The 16,999-nt window shown below is 42.4% G+C and overlaps 1 protein-coding gene across 2 annotated transcripts in view; it reads right to left on the reverse strand.

Annotated features, from left to right (window-relative positions):
* Positions 1 to 16,999, reverse strand: part of SPTLC3 (serine palmitoyltransferase long chain base subunit 3) — a 156,617-nt gene that overhangs the window by 51,903 nt on the left and 87,715 nt on the right. For both annotated transcript variants that reach the window (XM_078056932.1, XM_036107222.2), the window contains exons 7-8: positions 9,212 to 9,317; positions 416 to 635 (exon numbers count right to left, since the gene is read on the reverse strand). In XM_078056932.1, the coding sequence (XP_077913058.1) occupies positions 416 to 635; positions 9,212 to 9,317 (326 nt within the window). The remainder of the gene's footprint in view (positions 1 to 415; positions 636 to 9,211; positions 9,318 to 16,999) is intronic.

Below are 16,999 nucleotides of genomic sequence, written 5' to 3' on the forward strand. Positions count from 1 at the left end.
AGCTCTGTAACATCCCCTTATCATTTCTGAGGTTTGCTATATATTATTCCCTCTTTTTGAAATATACCCTCCCCCCATCATTTGTCTACAAGGATGATATTTATTCTGAGACTCCTTAGATGCTACCTTGCAGAGTTAACCATCCCTCTCCTTGTATTAAGTCTTTGCCTGGGTACACTGCTGGTGTCATTTTATTATAATGTGATTATACATCACATGCTCTTCTTCACCACTAGAGGGAGAGTTCCTTGCCATTCTGGGCCTACGTGGCCGTGGACCCACTGTATCCAGGCTGCCATGATCTACTGAGGTGTGCTGAATTGAGCTGAAGCTCTCAAGGAATCCACAGAAACCCTGCAGACTGTGTCCCCAGAGCATTCAGGTTTTAAATAGACACAGGGAATCCCTGGCTTACCTTCCTTCCAGCTATGTAACCTCCTGCGGCTCCAAAACTTTTGGTGAATGTGCCCATAAGCACATCAACATCTCGAGGGTCCAGTCCAAAGAATTCTATAACACCCCGGCCGGTTGGGCCCACGGACCCAATACTATGAGCTTCATCTATGTAGAGGTAAGCCTTGTACTTCTTCTTTAGAGCCACGATCTGGGGCAGATCCACGATGGAACCTTCCATGCTAGGGCATAAGGAGAAATGCTTGTCACTTGTGTATACTTTCCTGGGAAGCCCTGTGATGGTCTCCCTTCCAATCCTTTTTAGACAGCCTTTCCTGACACCAGTCAGTGGTGACAGGGACATACAATTCCTTTTTTCTTAAGGCATATTTTAGTTGGCTAAGACAACCTTCTCAATCTTGTAAAGCTAATCTGGCATTATTTTATTTGAAAAAAAAATAATTTATGTTCAATAGATTGAAGTGCTTTGAGTTGTTATAGCTAATTCCCAAGTAAACAATTAGCTTACAGCATTGTTGATCAATTTATTTGTAAAATCAGCTAGTGTAACTAGACTGACCATTTTGGATTCTAGGTATTTTGCTAGTTTTAATGAAACTGATCTATGGTAATCTATCTTTGTCAGCTTGCTGCTGTCTATTTGACCAATTCTATCTGACCTAGACTCAGTGCTTGAATTGCCAAAGAGTAAAGGAAAGAATTAAAAACACACAAAAGAACTTTGCTTAAGACACATAGTATTAAAGAAAGCACAATAGAAAGTTCTTAGGATCTCCTGTTCAGTGCTCATTGGAAGTCAAGGGTATTTTGAGGCATCTGGTAGTGTCCTCTCTTTCCGTTCCTTTAGGGCAATGGTTCTCATTCTTGAAGGAGCATCAGAATTCCCTGATTTGTTAAAACACAGATTATGCTCCCCTCCATGACCCTGAGTTTCTGATTTGGCAGGTTTGGGGTGGGCTGAAAACTTGTATTTCTACCAAGCTCCCAGGAGACATCCTACTGCTGCTTGGGGACAACACTTTGAGAACCACTGCCATAGATGAACCCTTTTGTTTTAGCCCTAAGTGCCTAACTGTTCATAGTACTGTAAATTGCAAAAATACTTCAAGTCCTCCAAAAAAGGGAAAAATATGAAGTAAATAAATAACATTCACATTTACATGGCACCTTTGGAACTCAATGGATTTAAAAGGACTTCTGGCTTTAATCAGTTCTCACTACACTTTCTGGGCTGTGTCTACACCACACACAGTTTTGACTGCACTGACAGGCGAATTCTATGAAAACACACAGACTCTCATCCTCACCACACAAAGGAGCTTGTCAAACAACTCAAGCAACCCTTCAATTTAGTTCAAGAACTAATCAATTGATGCAAACAGAAAGTTGAACTTATCCCTTCTTCCTAATTAGTTTATTTATTAAATTTAATGTATTATAAGAATAAGCATAAGTGTTAGGTCAATTCAGTCAAAATAGTCCGGCTGGTTGTGCAGCTACCCCAGGCCAAGAAGTGTTGGTTTGGAGGGAGTAGGATGACCATCAAGTGCAGCATTTGTGCTTGTGTCTTCTTTAAGGACTTTATTCTTTAGAGCAGTCACAACAAAACTGAGCAGAAGGTAAAGATTTCCCATTTACTTCCTGCCCCACATACGTGTAAACATCCCCCACCAGGGCAGTCCATTTGTTACAAATGAACCTACACGAACACATCATTGTAACCCAAAGTCCATAGTTAACATGAGGGCTGCCTCTTGGTGTTGTGCATTCTCTGTTTGGACAAATGTATGATAACATGTATCCATCATTATGGTATCTTACATTCTATTTTTTACTGCCCTACAAATCCACTGTTCATTCCTCTCCCCACCCAACCTCTGCAACTACTGATCTTTTCATTGTCTCCATAGTTTTGCCTTTTCCAGAATGCCATATAGTTGGAATCATGCACTATGCAGCCTTTTGGGATTGGTTTCTTTCCACCTAATAATATACATTTAGGTTTCTTCCATGTCTTTTCATGGCTCGAGGGCTCATTTCTTTTTAGTGCTAAATAGCATTCCATTGTCTGGATATCCCACATTTTACTTATTCAATCACTGACTGAAGGACATTTTGGTTGCTTCCAAGTTTTGGGAATTATGAATATAGATAGTATAAACATCCATGTGCAGGGTTTTGTGTGGACACAAGTTTTCACAAGTTTGGGTAAATACCAAGGAGCATGATTGCTGGATTGTATGGTAAGAGTATGTTTAACTTTGTAAGAAACCACCAAACTGTCCTCCAAAGTGGCTCTGTTATTTTGCCTTCCCATCACCAATGTATGAGCCTTCCTGTTGCTGCACATCCTCATCAGTCTTCCAGATTCTGGCCTCCTAACAGGTATGTAGTGGTATCTTAATTGCTTTAATTTACATTTCCCTGATGACATATGATGTGAAGCATCTTTTCCTATGTGTATTTCCATTTCCATATCGTCTTTGGTGGGGTGTCTGCTAAGGTCTTTTCGATCAGGTTGTTTGCTTTCTTACTGTTGAATTTTAAGAGTTCTTTGTATATTTTAGATAATAGTTCTTTATCAGGTGTATCTTTTGCAAATATTTTCTCCCAGTCTGTGGCTTGTCTTCTCATTTTCTTGGGATGGTCTTCCACAAAGCACAAGTTGTTAATCTTAATGAAGTCCAGCTTATTGCATTTGTGTTTTTCACAAGGTCATTCTGAATGGCTGGTTTCAGATTTTAATGAAATGAAAACCAAATACACTCATCTTCTCTTACATAAGTCTCTGAGTTAATTCCAGTATTTTTTTTAGATTGTTTGTTAACATGGTTTTCATTGAGGGGAGAAGGTACGGCCATCTGACTCAGCTTAGATTGTAGCCACACCACTTACCAACTGAGGACTTGGGCAACTTACATGATGTTCTCTGCCTCAGTTTTCTGAGATGTAAAGTAAGCATGATGATGGAACCCTCCTTATAAGGCCTTTCCAAGGAAGCCTAGAAATGATGTTTGTTAAGTGTCTGGCACATAATGAGCTCTCATTGGGTTGTTCCTTTTTTTAGGAGGAGCTTAGGAGGAAATGTTTGCAGTGAGGCTTGACTTGAGAAATGGGGAGCCCTTGACAATGCTCTGTGTTGAATCTCTTAGGAAAGAGGCATATAGGTGTCATACATAATAAATGGCTATATGCCCTCAAAATTCTAGGATCTACTTCTCATCTTTAACATGTTATAATTTGGTAACACAACTATGCTGAAAACCTGACATGTCACAAATAACCATTCTTTGTTCTGGAACTGAATTTGGTAGGAGGCAGAGTTAATGCTGAACAGTTTGAAGACACTCAAGGCAGCTAATTAGCCATCCTTTGCTGGGGCTGGTCTAGCTGATGTTGGGAGTCTGCCCACCTGGTTTATATTTCTTCCTCCAAGATTAATGACTCTACAGTACTGCTGATTTCTGGAGTTACTGCAGGGCACACATGAGTCCTAGGGAGAACTCAGCTTTTATAAAGTGTTATATTCACCCGCACTAAGTTTTCATTTTCTCAATGTGACCAAATTTGAATCGAACCCTTTCCTATAGTGGGATATTGAGATTGGTGCATGCATTGAAAAGGGTTTCTATGTTATTCCTTTAAATTGCTGTCAGAAAACACAGTGCCAAAAATGAAAAAGAAAACAAGGACTGTGTTTTATTTTTTTCTTCCTGAATGGCAAATCGTGTTTTCTTTTGACTTCAATAAAAGAAAAACAAGTAAAATAAAACTGTAGGTAGAGATAATTCCACCACTTAATTTGAAGCTCTGTGCAGGGACTTGAATTAGTCTTAAACCAGCAAGCTGGTGAATAATTTCTTTATATCTTTTCTGTTACATAATGTATTAGCTAAGTGACAAGACTCTTTTTTGAAATTTCCCTCTCATCACCTTCTCCTCCACATATAAAGCAATATTATCCATTGGCAGGATTGGGAATTAAACCACTGGTCTGCCAACTTACATGGTGGAAAAATCTCCTTGGTGGGCACCAAGTATAATCCAGGGAAGAAAAGGGGGTGAAAAGAGAAAAAGAAGAGAGCTAAGACTAATTAAAGTACTTTCTTTTCCTTTTTTTCTCTATTTGTTTAAACCATAGGTTAAAGTTCTCAATCATTAAACTTACACTGTTTTTGGGAGGAGAAGGGCTTACATTCTTAGAGAGAATGGCATTCTGAGATTTAAATATTTGTTTTCGTATGTGTTTTCTGGAAGGGCTGGGTACTCTTTCTCTATACTTCTTATTTTGAAAGTTTGGGCTCCAGTTATGCGACTTTATCTCCCAGGTTATTTGGGACCCCCTGCCCTTCTCTAGTATATTTTTGAATAATTTTGAGATTTCTCAACCACAATGAGTCAACCAACTAGACTTTTCAGAGACACAAAACTGGAAGAGTCTGACTTTAAAACAATACTTAAAAGAAAATGCAGACAAGAACACTATAATAATATGATTGTAGTTTTAAGCCCCAAATCAGGAACTCATGGAACTTTAGATCTCAAGTTTCACTCTCCCTATTTTGCAGATGAAGAAACTGAGCCCTGGATAGGTAAATGGTGAAGGTCACATGGAGGACTTTACATTCTCCATGTTTACTTCATCGGATGGGAACACACGGGTGGAGTCTTCTGTTGATACTGGGCCTCTGTCCCAGCAGGGCTACCTGGTTTGGATCCTGGCTTTATTTCACCTCAGTTATCTGCCCTGGGTCAAGGGTCTTCATCTTCACAGTAATCTCAAAGGTACTGGGGAGGTTTACTCAAGATCACACGTGTGAAGCGAGGAGTAGACACCAAGTAAATAAATGCAAACTCCTTCCCCTGACATCCATCCTTCAGCTGGGTGAAGAGAAAACAGCTTCACTATGCAGAGAGCTTATTGTTTTCCATGCTGCAACTTCCTCAGCTGAAAAGAAATTTAATGATGAGGACAGCTGCCCTTGGTTGTGGGCTTACCACGGGCTGGGCTTCTGTCAAGAACGAGGCTCTATGATCTCATTTAATACTTACAAAAGAACTCTATGAAGGGCACAGAACCATAGGTGACAACACTGGGATTTGAACCCAGATCCTAGGCCTCCCTCCAGATCTTGGCTCCTCCATATTATCTATATATAATGAGACTTAGATGGTTTATGGATGGTGACATTACTATTGTTATTATTGTTGGTATAATTGTCATTATCATAACTGCTTTTGTGGAGTTTATGGATTTCTTAGACTTGGTATCTGGCTTTTTCTACCTTGATACCTGTCTGAAACCGCTGGATTTGGTTGACTGCTTTTTTTAGGAATTATGAAAAAATTGATTTCTGGGGCATTTGTGGTGGTGGTGGTGGTGGGGACTTTGCCCTTGGTGGCAAACCACAGCAATAGATTAAAAAAAAAATCTGGGAGTGAAAATTCAAAGAAGGCTTTGTGTTGATGTCAACAAGGTATGTTTCCATAACACATTACTAAAAAGTAGAAGTGCATTCATGAACTGTTGATTTTACATCCCTAACCCTAGCCCTTTGGAAAATTTTGTGGGAAATAATTTCATTTTTTGGTGATAGCAGCAAATGAGAACATCCACTATGTTCCAGAACTCCAGTCTCGGTTAGCCTTATTTTACAGATGAGGAAACTGAGGCCCGAGGAAGTACTGAGGCTTGTCTAAGAGGTGCCCTGCTTCCTAACTATGAATGGGCCCTTTGAGGTCACAGTTTCACATAAAGACAAGAGGGGTGCCTGGGCAGCTCAGTCGTTAAGCATCTGCCTTCAGCTCAGGTCATGATCTCAGGGTCCTGGGATCAAGCCCCACATCTGGCTCCCTGCTTCTCCCTCTCCCACTCCCGCTGTTTGTGTTCCTGCTCTTGCTATCTCTCTCTGTCAAGTAAATAAATAAAATCTTAAAAAAAAAAAAGACAAGATTCTGTGCAGATGAGATAAAATAAATCTCTCTATGAAGGGAAGTCCATGGCAAGTGGAGGTTTCATTGTACAAATAAATGCCAGGCTGATTGAACTACTGTGGTAGATTGCCTCCAAAGATGGCTGCCTGCAAGTCTTCCCATCCCTCTACACCCAAGTCAATCCTCCCATCAAGAGGTGGGTTCTATTTCCCTTCCCCTTGAATCTGGGCTGGGCTTTCACCATACTTTGACCAATAGAGTATGGCAGAGGGATGCTATACCAGTTCTGGGCCCTGCCCTTAAAAGACTGGTAGCTTCTGCTCTCATTCTCTCAGAAGACAGCACCATGTTGTAAGGAAGTTCTGGCTTGATTGTTGAGTGAGAAGAGCCTATAGACCGAGCACCCCAGAGAAGAGAAGGGAACAAGGTACTTCAGCCAACAACTAGTACTGAGTGAGGTCATTTTAGATGTTCCAGACCCCAGCTGGACTCCCAGGTGAATGCTCCCCATGAATGACCCCAGCCAACACCATATGGAGCAGAAGAACTGCCCAATGGGTCCAGGCAACCCACCATGGTGTGGGAAATGATAACTTATTGTGGTGTAAGCCGTTATGCTTTGGGTGGTTTATTACACAGTATCAGATAACAGAGCAGGCCCCCATTGCTAGTGAGGCCCAGGTTGTGGTTTGGTGCCATGCAGGCTTGGAGGCAGAAGTCCACACCTGGCTCTGCTGTCCTCCTGAGATCATGGTAGGACACAGGCCCAGCCATTAACAAGCCCTGCTGCTGGAGTGGGTTCTCTGTGTAACTGATGGGAACAGTTGACAGTAAAATGCTGGTGGTCCACTTAATTTCAGCCACGATCAAAGTACTTTAAACATAACTTTCCTTTAGTGGAGTCAAGTTTTGTTTATTTGCAGTTGGATTCTGTCAACTCTGGTTAAAGAAGATGCCCAGTCTGCCCTCCCTGAGCTGATCCGTGCTCTTGCAAGTCCAGGCCTGAATGACAGGTGTTTAGATAAGAGCCCTTCCCCATCTGGCAGCTGGCACAGATCACACAGAGAGAAAGACCTGGCTTTGAGGTTATGACAGCCCAGAGTCAATATGAGATTATTTCCGAAAAGTAGCAAGTTTGAGGCCAGTGAGTAAATTATTCATTAAATTGAATTATTAATTGAATGATGTCACAGCAGGGTCTTTCAATCTCAGCACTGTTGACATTTTGAGCAGGTTGATTCTCTGTTGTAGGGGCCTGTCCTGCGCATTGTAGGATGCTTAGCAGCATCCCTGGCGTCTGCCCACTAGACGCCAGTAGTACTCTATTACAGTTGTGGCAACTGAAAATTGCCCAAAGTGTCCAGGATAGGGGCGGGTTGTGGGAGGGAATCACCTTGGTTGAGAACGCGGCTCTAGGGTGATCCCAAAGACTTCATAAATAAAACACTGTCTGGGGGCTGACCCGAGGAGGTACTGATGGGTGATACATAAAGTGGGTCACTAGAAACTTGAAATGCCAGCTTTGCAACTCTATAGTAGCCCTGGGGACACCCAGAACACCAGGCGCTGGGGCAGTAAGGCCGAGGGAAAAACAAGATGGTACCTGGCTTATTATTATCATTATTATTATTTTAAATTGAGGAGAAAGCACTTCTTTTTCCCAAAAGGGATGGAGACATGTTTCTTCTGTTACTTGTTATCCATTCATGGAACAGAAATGATGCACAGTCTGGCTGAATGAAAACCTCCATCAGATCTAAATCTCCTTTGCAAGCACACTTCTCCTTGTGGGGAAGTTAGGCTCTCATTCCCTTCCATTTAATATTATTTGCTTTTCTATAATTATAAGAAACATCTCCCTCAATTCTTTGAACATGAAGATTGTTTGAGAACTGATTTAAGGAGGGAGAACTCTGACATTATGTTTCCTTGACTCAGGGACTAGGGCATTCTACAGAAGAACAGCTTGGAGGCAATTTCTGTTTCAGCAGCGATAACCAATTCAGACAGAGAATGAAGCCAATTCCATCACAACGTGCCTTGTAAAAGCTCTCAGTGGCTTAGTGGGTGTTTTGTCTGCTTGGCTTCAAAGCGGTGGGAAACTGAGCATACCTTCAGATGCTAAGTCCAGCGGCTCCCAGCTCTGGATCAAGAATTGCATTTGAGGTTAGTCTTAACTTTGTGGAAAATGTGCTGGCTTTTTGTATTCTAATGCCAACAATTGGCCAAGTTCAGCAAGCAACTTGAGTTTGGGTGCACTCTCCAGTTAGAAGCATCTGGGTGCCTATCAGCAATGCCATGAAGGCAAGAAGCATTCCTTTCTTTTTTGAGAGCAAAAGCATGAGTGGGGGCCTGGGGAGGGGCAGAGAGAGGGGGAGAGAAGAGAATCTTAAGCAGGCTCCTCGCTCAGCATGGAGCCCGATGCGGGGCTCGATCTCGTGACCCTGAGATCATGACCTGAGCAGAAATCAAGAATCCAATGCTTAACCAACTGAGCCACCCAGGCACCCCAGGCAAGAAGCATTCTCATGTTGAATAACCCAGCCCCCATAGGCCTTTGAAACTGTGGGGCAGCCAATGGTAGTGGAAAGAATCAGTGCAAGTTATCCATGCCCTCTGAGGACATTTCTGAGAACACCTTCACAAGCATCCAGCATCTGATGTGTTCTGCCATATGAACAGACATTGAAAAGACAGGTGACCCAAGGCCTGACAGCTCACATTGGTAGCTCTGGCTCAGGTCCCTTCATAATACCTTATATCCAACTCATTTTTCCATTGAGCTAGGAGAGATCAGACTTTCCTCATGTGTCAGCTCACTGTGGGCCCCAGTGTGTTAAAATCTCTCTGGTTATTTCCATACCTGTAGATGCCCTCCACTAGGATGAGAATCTTCTTCCACGCTCTGCGGATTCGAGGCTGGCCGTAGATTACAGCATCTCTCAGGAGCTTCTCTAGGCTTTGCATGTCTTTAAATAACACCAAAAAAGAAACTGAGTCATGAGAAGGTTTTCCTTTTCCTCCCCCATTTTCTTTTTTGAGAAGGCATCAGATTTCTTGGGCTCAGGCTCAGACCTGGACTTTTTCAGAGAGCAAAATCAGAATCAGAGAACACCTGGAGGGAGAGAGGGGCTTATATTTTAGTACAACTTAACTCTGACAAGGTGACTCATTGGGTTTGTATAGCAGGCAGAATAAACCCCCACTGGAGGTGCATGGTTTCATAGGCTCTTAAAAAGCTCTCCTCTTCTGCTTCAGCAGAGATTGAAACACTACATTACATGCATCTTCGTGACTTCAGCTTTGTTACCAGCTTAAAATTAACTCGGAGCGATATCATTACTAACGCTCACCAGTTGTTTAGGCACAAGCATGTTAGAGTTTAGTTGAGTTTGTACAGAGTGGCGGACTTGTTGGCAGGTGTCTCACTTCCTATACTTTGAGACCTGACCTTTGACATCCTCCACCTTCGGAGGTTTCAGAACTTTAAGTCAGGGGAACAATTAGCTCTCCTTTGCAAGTTATTTGGAAGCATCTGTACACATTAGTAAGTGCTCACAATTATTGAGCCCTATCTGCATGCCAGGCAATCTTCTGAGCATATTTTTTGTAAGACCTCTGCTAATCCTGGAATGCCTGGTTGGCTCAGTCAGTTAAGCGTCTGCCTTTGGCTCAGGTCATGTTCCCAGGGTCCTGTGATCGAGTCCTGTATCAGGCTCCTTGCTCAGCGGGGAGCCTGCTTCTCCCTCTGCCTGCAGCTCCCCCTCCTTGTGTTCTCTCTCTCTCTGTCTCTCTCTGACAAATAAATAAATAAAATCTTTAAAAAGAAAAAAAAGAACTCTTCTAATCCTTACCATGAGCCTAAAGAGGAGGCACCTTCATTTTATGTTTCAGGAAACCAGGGCACAGGAAAATCTGGTAAATCTCCTGAGGTCTATGATCACAACCAGCAGAGCCAGGATTTGAACCCATGCAGTCTTGTACCACGACCCATATTCCGAACCACTACCTTCAAGCTCCATGGTCATGTAGAATGAGGAAGGATGGATGTCTACTAGAATATTCTTGTTAACTTGTGGTGTCAAATATAATTAATAGTGACTTTTCATTTATCTGCAATCACATGTAGATGACTGGGCTTTGGTTGAGAGACCATTGGGAAAGATTGGTCTACATTCCAGCTGCGTGTGTGTGTGTGTGTTTGTGTGTGTGTGTTTAACCCACAAAGCCTAGAGAGAGAGATAAAAAGGCATAGGCTTATGTGCATGTTGTTTAGACTCCTTATATTTCTACTGTGTTTCTTTGTACCTCCTGAGCCCTCCCTTTTTGAGAATCTGAAACCCAAGTACTTTAGGTCTGGAATCTGATTTTAATTTGAAAAGATGGAGATGCTACTGAACAGCTGACCTGACTGTTACATAATGTTCTCCAGGCATTAGGGACCCCATTAAAAATGCTCACAGGATAAACCTAACAGAGATAAATCTAAAACAGCACAGTCAATATTGGTTTTGCCACTGCGACAAGAAGCAGGTGTGCTAAAGAAACAGCTATTCGTTAGGTTTTCACTGGTCTAGGCTCAAGTTAGCTGAGGTTCTTGGTTTCAGTGGAGATCCCTGAAACTTTACCTTTTAGTTCCCAATCTGTGGCTGGATCTGTTTTAGGGTTTCCTTATAGTGCTAGTCCTAGTGCATAATATTAGTGCCAAATCAATGTGTGATCATTGAATCAGTTGCCTTCCCATGGAAAAAGGAAGGAGAATAATACTTTGGATCTAAATAGAAGTTATGAGGAAGGATAATTGCTTCATGTCTGCAATCATATTTCTTTAATTACCTGTGCTTTGGGGGTTTGTTTTAAAGACAGGAAGACATCTTCTGTCTTCACAGATGGAGTGAGTTTTATTGACAGGACATCATTACCCACTAGATGGCAGCCAAGGAAACGAAAAGCAGCTTTCTTCTTTTGAGAATTTCCGGGATAATAAACCTTCGCCTGTATGGACATTTTATTTTAGGCTGGGTTCCTAAGATGTTGAAGGAACCCCTGTGATTGAGGGAAACAGCTCCTTTTTCTATAATCTACTGCAGGCCTGTTAGTCTCTGAATGGAATGAAGAGATGATGAATATAAATATTCCTGTTGAAAGAGTGTTTTTCCTTCTGGGAATTGGAATTTATAAGTTTTTTGTAGAGAAATGACACATGATGAGTGTGGTCCCAACGCCATAGTAATCAAAACAAACCCAAGTGAACGAAACTAGCAGCCATTTAAAAAATGAATATTCTAAGATTTTGAAAAATCTGTATATGCAGAGATTATTCTATTGTTTATGCAATCAAATAGGTCACATGCATATTATAGGTTTAGCCTGGGATTAGGTTTAAAATGAACACCACTAAAGAAAATAGAAGGTTCTCCCCAGTCTTTTAGTAACAAGCAGCACAGAGAACAAGACTTTCAATGGTCATGATGTGTTTCAGGCATTTTGCAGATGGAAGTGAGAGGAATCCCAGTCCCTTCTATGGCAGGGAGCTCATCCTGTTCCACTTGAATAGAGAGTTCCATGGGGATAGGCTTTGGTGAAATTTCACAAAACCCCTGGTGTCCACACTGAGATTCTTGAGCAGAGGGAAAATCAATCAGCCTTATTTCCCACCTTATTTCCAGTGAGCAGGAACTCACTGGCCTCTTAGAAACACAGAAGCTAGGCAGAGAAAGGGATGACCTCACTCAGTGTGGGATTCTTGACCCCACAGTGTGTGGGTTACAGACCCATAGGATTTAGGGGTTTGTGGTTTATGTTCTGCAGGCCTTGTGAGAGTCTCCTGTTTCAGCAGGCACACGCTAACATCTGCAAGGGATTTTTAAGTAATGATGCTTATTAAAGCACTTATATTTGCATTATGTTAATCCTCATGACACCTCTAAGAAGTAGGACAGAATGATTAGGTTTTTGTTTTCTCTGATGAACAAACCAATGCCAGAAGGTTTGTAAAACCAACACCCAGAACCAAACCCAAACAAACCAGTTTCTTGTTGATTTATAAAGAAAATTCTGAGATACAGAAATTAAAAGAAAAGAATAAATTTGATGCCATGAAGGCACACATACACAGCACTACTGTATAATATCATTCTAAACTTATTGCACACTATGGGCTTGTAATTTTGCCACAAGTTTGGGTATCAGCAATGCTTTCAGCATCATTCACCACCATCTGGCTCACTAAGGTGATTTCCTTTGGTTTGTGAAGGGCTGAGAGGAGCTAGCTGGCATGATGGGTGATGAACATTTAGCTATTAAAAATGAAAGCATGGAGGCCACATTCTGGTGATCCGTGCAAAGCAAGTCCTGGTCTGTCACAGGCATGGCTAATCAGATTACTGAATTGCTAAATACCTAGAATAATCCAACGATGTGCCAAAAACTATGATTAGGCTTAGGTGACAAATACACTTTGAGAGGCTGTTCCTGAGCCTATCTCTAAATTCAAAGCCCCAGTAATATCAGCAAGCTGCTGGAATCTGGGCAAACTGCAGATAACATACTGTGAAAAGCAGGCACAAGGAAACAAAGACACCATGATCTTCTCAGAAGGGAGGTTGGCTGTAGTTCAGAGTATCTTCCTGAAGAACAGAAGTGGATATTTGGCTTCTTTCTGACTTTCCAATACAGTGACAACATTTTCTTTTGCCATGGCTTCCTCCTTCCTCTACTCTTGTGCAACTGACCTTCTGTTGAGACATAAGTGCTTCCCTTACTGCCCATCCCTCAATGGCTTTCCCCTCCTCTGGGTCCAGGGCCAGTCGTGGTGGTTGTAATGAATATCAGCCTCTACTTTCCATGTGCTGCCCGGTGTGGCTGATGGTTCATCCCTCGTCCTTCAAAGCTCGACGAAAACCACCTCCAGGTGCGAATATATTTAGATACACCCTCTGCTTCCCTATTCCATGGGCTGCTCACCAAAAATATTTTCATGCCTGCACACGTATAGGCATCCATCAGATATCTCTGAAGTGAAAGGATGGTTGGATGATAAAGGAATGCTACTTGTTACTTTAAGTCCTTGCTCCCCATCTGTTCCCCCATTCTTATTGTTTCTTTGGAGATGCTCAATTTCATCCTTCATCATTGAGCCGGAATGTGAAATATTAAGCAATATTACTTAAGTAACTGTGAATGATGATAAATAAATTATTCTTATTTTTAAAATGGTGATGGGGGACATGCGCCTTGTTTAGACTTTGGGGAAAAGCATAATCATAATGGCTAACTTTGGTAAGCAAAGTAAATGTTTTTCTCAAAGTCACATTTATAGAGTCTCTTCCCCATGAGATCAATGAGGGAATTTCTGATGCATTGAAAATTTGGTACATTAAGTTTTACGGTTTGGGTAAATACTTTGGTTCAGATTTTCTTGATAGCTCTGTCAGTATGTGGGCAGGTGTTGCATGGCCTTTGGGCAGGTTTGCAAGAAGCAAGGTAATCTCCTTGCAAGAGTGCAAAGGCAACCAAATAGGTCACACGCATATTACAGGTTTAGCCTGGGATTAGGTTTAAAATGAACATCAAGCTGATTTGAGGGTGAGGCAGTTGCTAGGGGCAGGGCCTGTGTACCGGGGGAGGGGATCATACCAGCAACTTCTGACCTCGGGGACATGAGATAAAGGACAGGCAGAGCCCAAAGCATGGGGACAGAGTGTCCCCAGGCTCTGGCCCAATGCAGCATGTAGGGATCTGGTTCTATGGGAGGAATTAAACACAGTACTGAGTTGGGATCCCTAAACACTTGAGGTCAATGCAGGAAGGTGAGATGTGATTCGGGGAATGATGTGGGGGCTCAGAAGTCAGTGTTGGGATCCTGTGTCTCAGGTCAAGGGCAACCAGAGTGAACCCTGGCTGCATCTGCCTAACCCAAGTGCCCTGCTCAAGGAGAGTTGCATGGGAGAGGGAGAGGGAGGCTCCTGCATTTCACAAGCCAGGGGGAGGCAGCCAGGGCGAGGCAGCTGGGGAAGGAGGTAAATGTGTTGTGCTTAAAAATGGGAACTGGAATCAGATCTCCTTGGTGTAAATGTCAGCTCTGCCTCTTACTAGCTCTGTGTCTCCTCACCACTCTGTGCTTCTGTTTCTTTGTCTGCAAAAAAGGGGATAATCCTTGCAGGTGTCTTGTGTAGTTATGAGGCTCAAATGAGTTAGTACATGGAAAAAGCTCATTACAGCAAGGGTTCAATACTGTTAGTTGTTGTTAAAACGTATTGAGGCAATCGCTTTATTTATTAAAGAAAACAACCCAGTTCAGGAGTCCAAGTCAGACCCTAAGATCTAAAAGTTTGTGGCTTATAAAAAGTAGTCTCAGTGCTGTTTATAGGTTTGACCTTCCACTCAAACAGCACTGCTGAGCCCTCAGAGGCAGAACTCAAGGGTTTCCCCACAAACATTGCACTCATTCTTCTGTTTCCTCTTGGCCTTTAAGTGCCATTAGGTAGAACCTTGGTTCTTCCTCTCCACCTTTTTTTTTTTTTAACCAACTGCTCCAAATTCTTGGCCTGCCCAGGCCTCTGACCCCATGGCAACTCTCCTAGCTGAAAAGACTGCTTCTATTCTCCAAGACTAGTTCAAGAAGCCCTTTGGGATGCCCTTGAAGATGGAGATTGCCTGTAGCCTCACTAAGTGTGGTCCCACACCAGCAGCATTGGCGTTACCTGGGAGACTGGCAGAAATGCTGAAGCTCAGACCCCACCCTAGATCGACTGCGTCAGAGTCTGCATTTTAACAAAAGCCCTCTAGTGAATTCAGTGTATGTTAAAGTCTGAGAAACACTGTTTCAGAATCTAGGTCCCGTGTCATTATCAGTAAAGTGAGTAGATTCACAGAAAAAATAACTCAGTCCCAATTTTCTAAACCTCTGGAAGAAGTTGTCAACTTTTCCAGAGAGTTAAAATTTATCCAGGGCTTGAAGTCCTAGAATGCCAGGGTGTTAATACGCAGCCTGGAGGATGTGTTTACCAAAGGCATCCAGGTGCCCCAAAGGGCTGTGGCCCATTTCCTCAAAATGTACCAGAATCATGATGGAGAGCAGACTTGTTGGTCCTTGCTTAGAGCTGTCTCCTTAGCTTTGGCTATGAAATGTCTCAAGAGTCTGTTTTGTGACACCTGAGGAGTCACAAAGACAACGTAAGGACTGGCTATTTCACTGAAGCTGCCCAAAGGAGAAAAGGCAAGGAGATATTCTTAGCACTTAGCCAAAGGAATTTAGAGGTCAAACTTTAGGATTCTGAGTTAAAATTTTGGCTACTAAAAGGATAAGCTGTCATACTAGATTGACTTTTGCACAAGGACCCACTGCTCTCTGGGTCTTATGTATGCTCTGGCAGTAGCTGGACTTAGCTAGTGGGTGAGAGGGGCCCTGCCTATATCTCCCAGCCCACTTCTTTTTGCAAACACAGGCCATTCTTTATCCAAGGGCTATTTTCCTGGCTGCGGGGTCCATACTCAGCCTGAGCGGGAATAGCCTCCAGCCACTCACAACTGGGAATTTGTGTATAAATAATGCAGCTCCCTCATGCCTCAAGTGGGATGACACTGAGCTATGTCTATACTGGTACCCAGAGTTTCCTATTAGGATTGAGCTCCAGTCATCTACTGTAGTAGATGTTCTTAAACATCAGGATGATGAGATTTCTGCCTGTAGTAGCTAGCCTGACAACAAGCAAGCTTGTTGGCTTTGTTGGCTGCCTTTCCTTCTCTGTCTCCATTCCCTGCTCATCTGCTGGTGCTTCCTGGGATCACGTCCTAAATAAATCACTTGTACTCAAACCCTTTTCTCAGGCTCTGCTCCTGGGAGAAATGAACCAAGAGAAGAGCAACAGACTTGGGTTTGAATTTTGACTCTGGCCATTTGTTATGTGTGACGTTGGGTGGGTCATTTAATCACTGTGAGAATCAGTTTCCTCTTAACAGTGGAGAGATAATGGAGAGAACTATGAATATGGGTTTTTGTTAAAATTAAATGAGCTGATTATGTAAAGGACTTAACATAGTGTTTGGCATCAGTGAATGAAGAGTAAATGATAGGTATGGTCTCAGTAATTGTCCATCTTCACTATCCAGGAAGAACTAATCTATGGTGATAAAGAAGTCTGGTACCCAACTTTGAATTTAGTACCACTGAAAATGCACTTCTGAGTCCTTGGAGAGTTTCCCTGGAGAATAGCCTTTCCCTGGAGAATAGCCTTTCCCCTGATTTTGTTCCCTTTCAGAATTTCCCTTCTGTTTGATCTCCTTTGATCCTTATTCTGATTTTGTGGGAAATTGAAAGAGAAATGAGGAATAGCTTCAAGTTAGTCATCAGGCTTGTTCAAATAGGATTCAAAGCTTACAATGATCTGAATAGGTTTAACTGTACCTTAGGTATATTCTACCCATGCACAATTCAACAATTCAAGGGCCCAGAATTCTGATTTATACACAGTTGCTATAAATAGCAAAGGGTATCCTCTAGTACTGATTTATATAAAATAGGTCCTCTTCTTCTCCAAAAGTCAGGGGAGTATCCTCAAGGTGTAAGCAGAGGACACAGGCAGAGGAGAGCCCAGGAGAGCAGAAGCAGAGTTGTATGAAATCTCATCATCCTGATGTTTAAGAACAT

Source organism: Halichoerus grypus, chromosome 10 (assembly GCF_964656455.1).
Source record: "Halichoerus grypus chromosome 10, mHalGry1.hap1.1, whole genome shotgun sequence".
NCBI lineage: Eukaryota > Metazoa > Chordata > Mammalia > Carnivora > Phocidae > Halichoerus > Halichoerus grypus.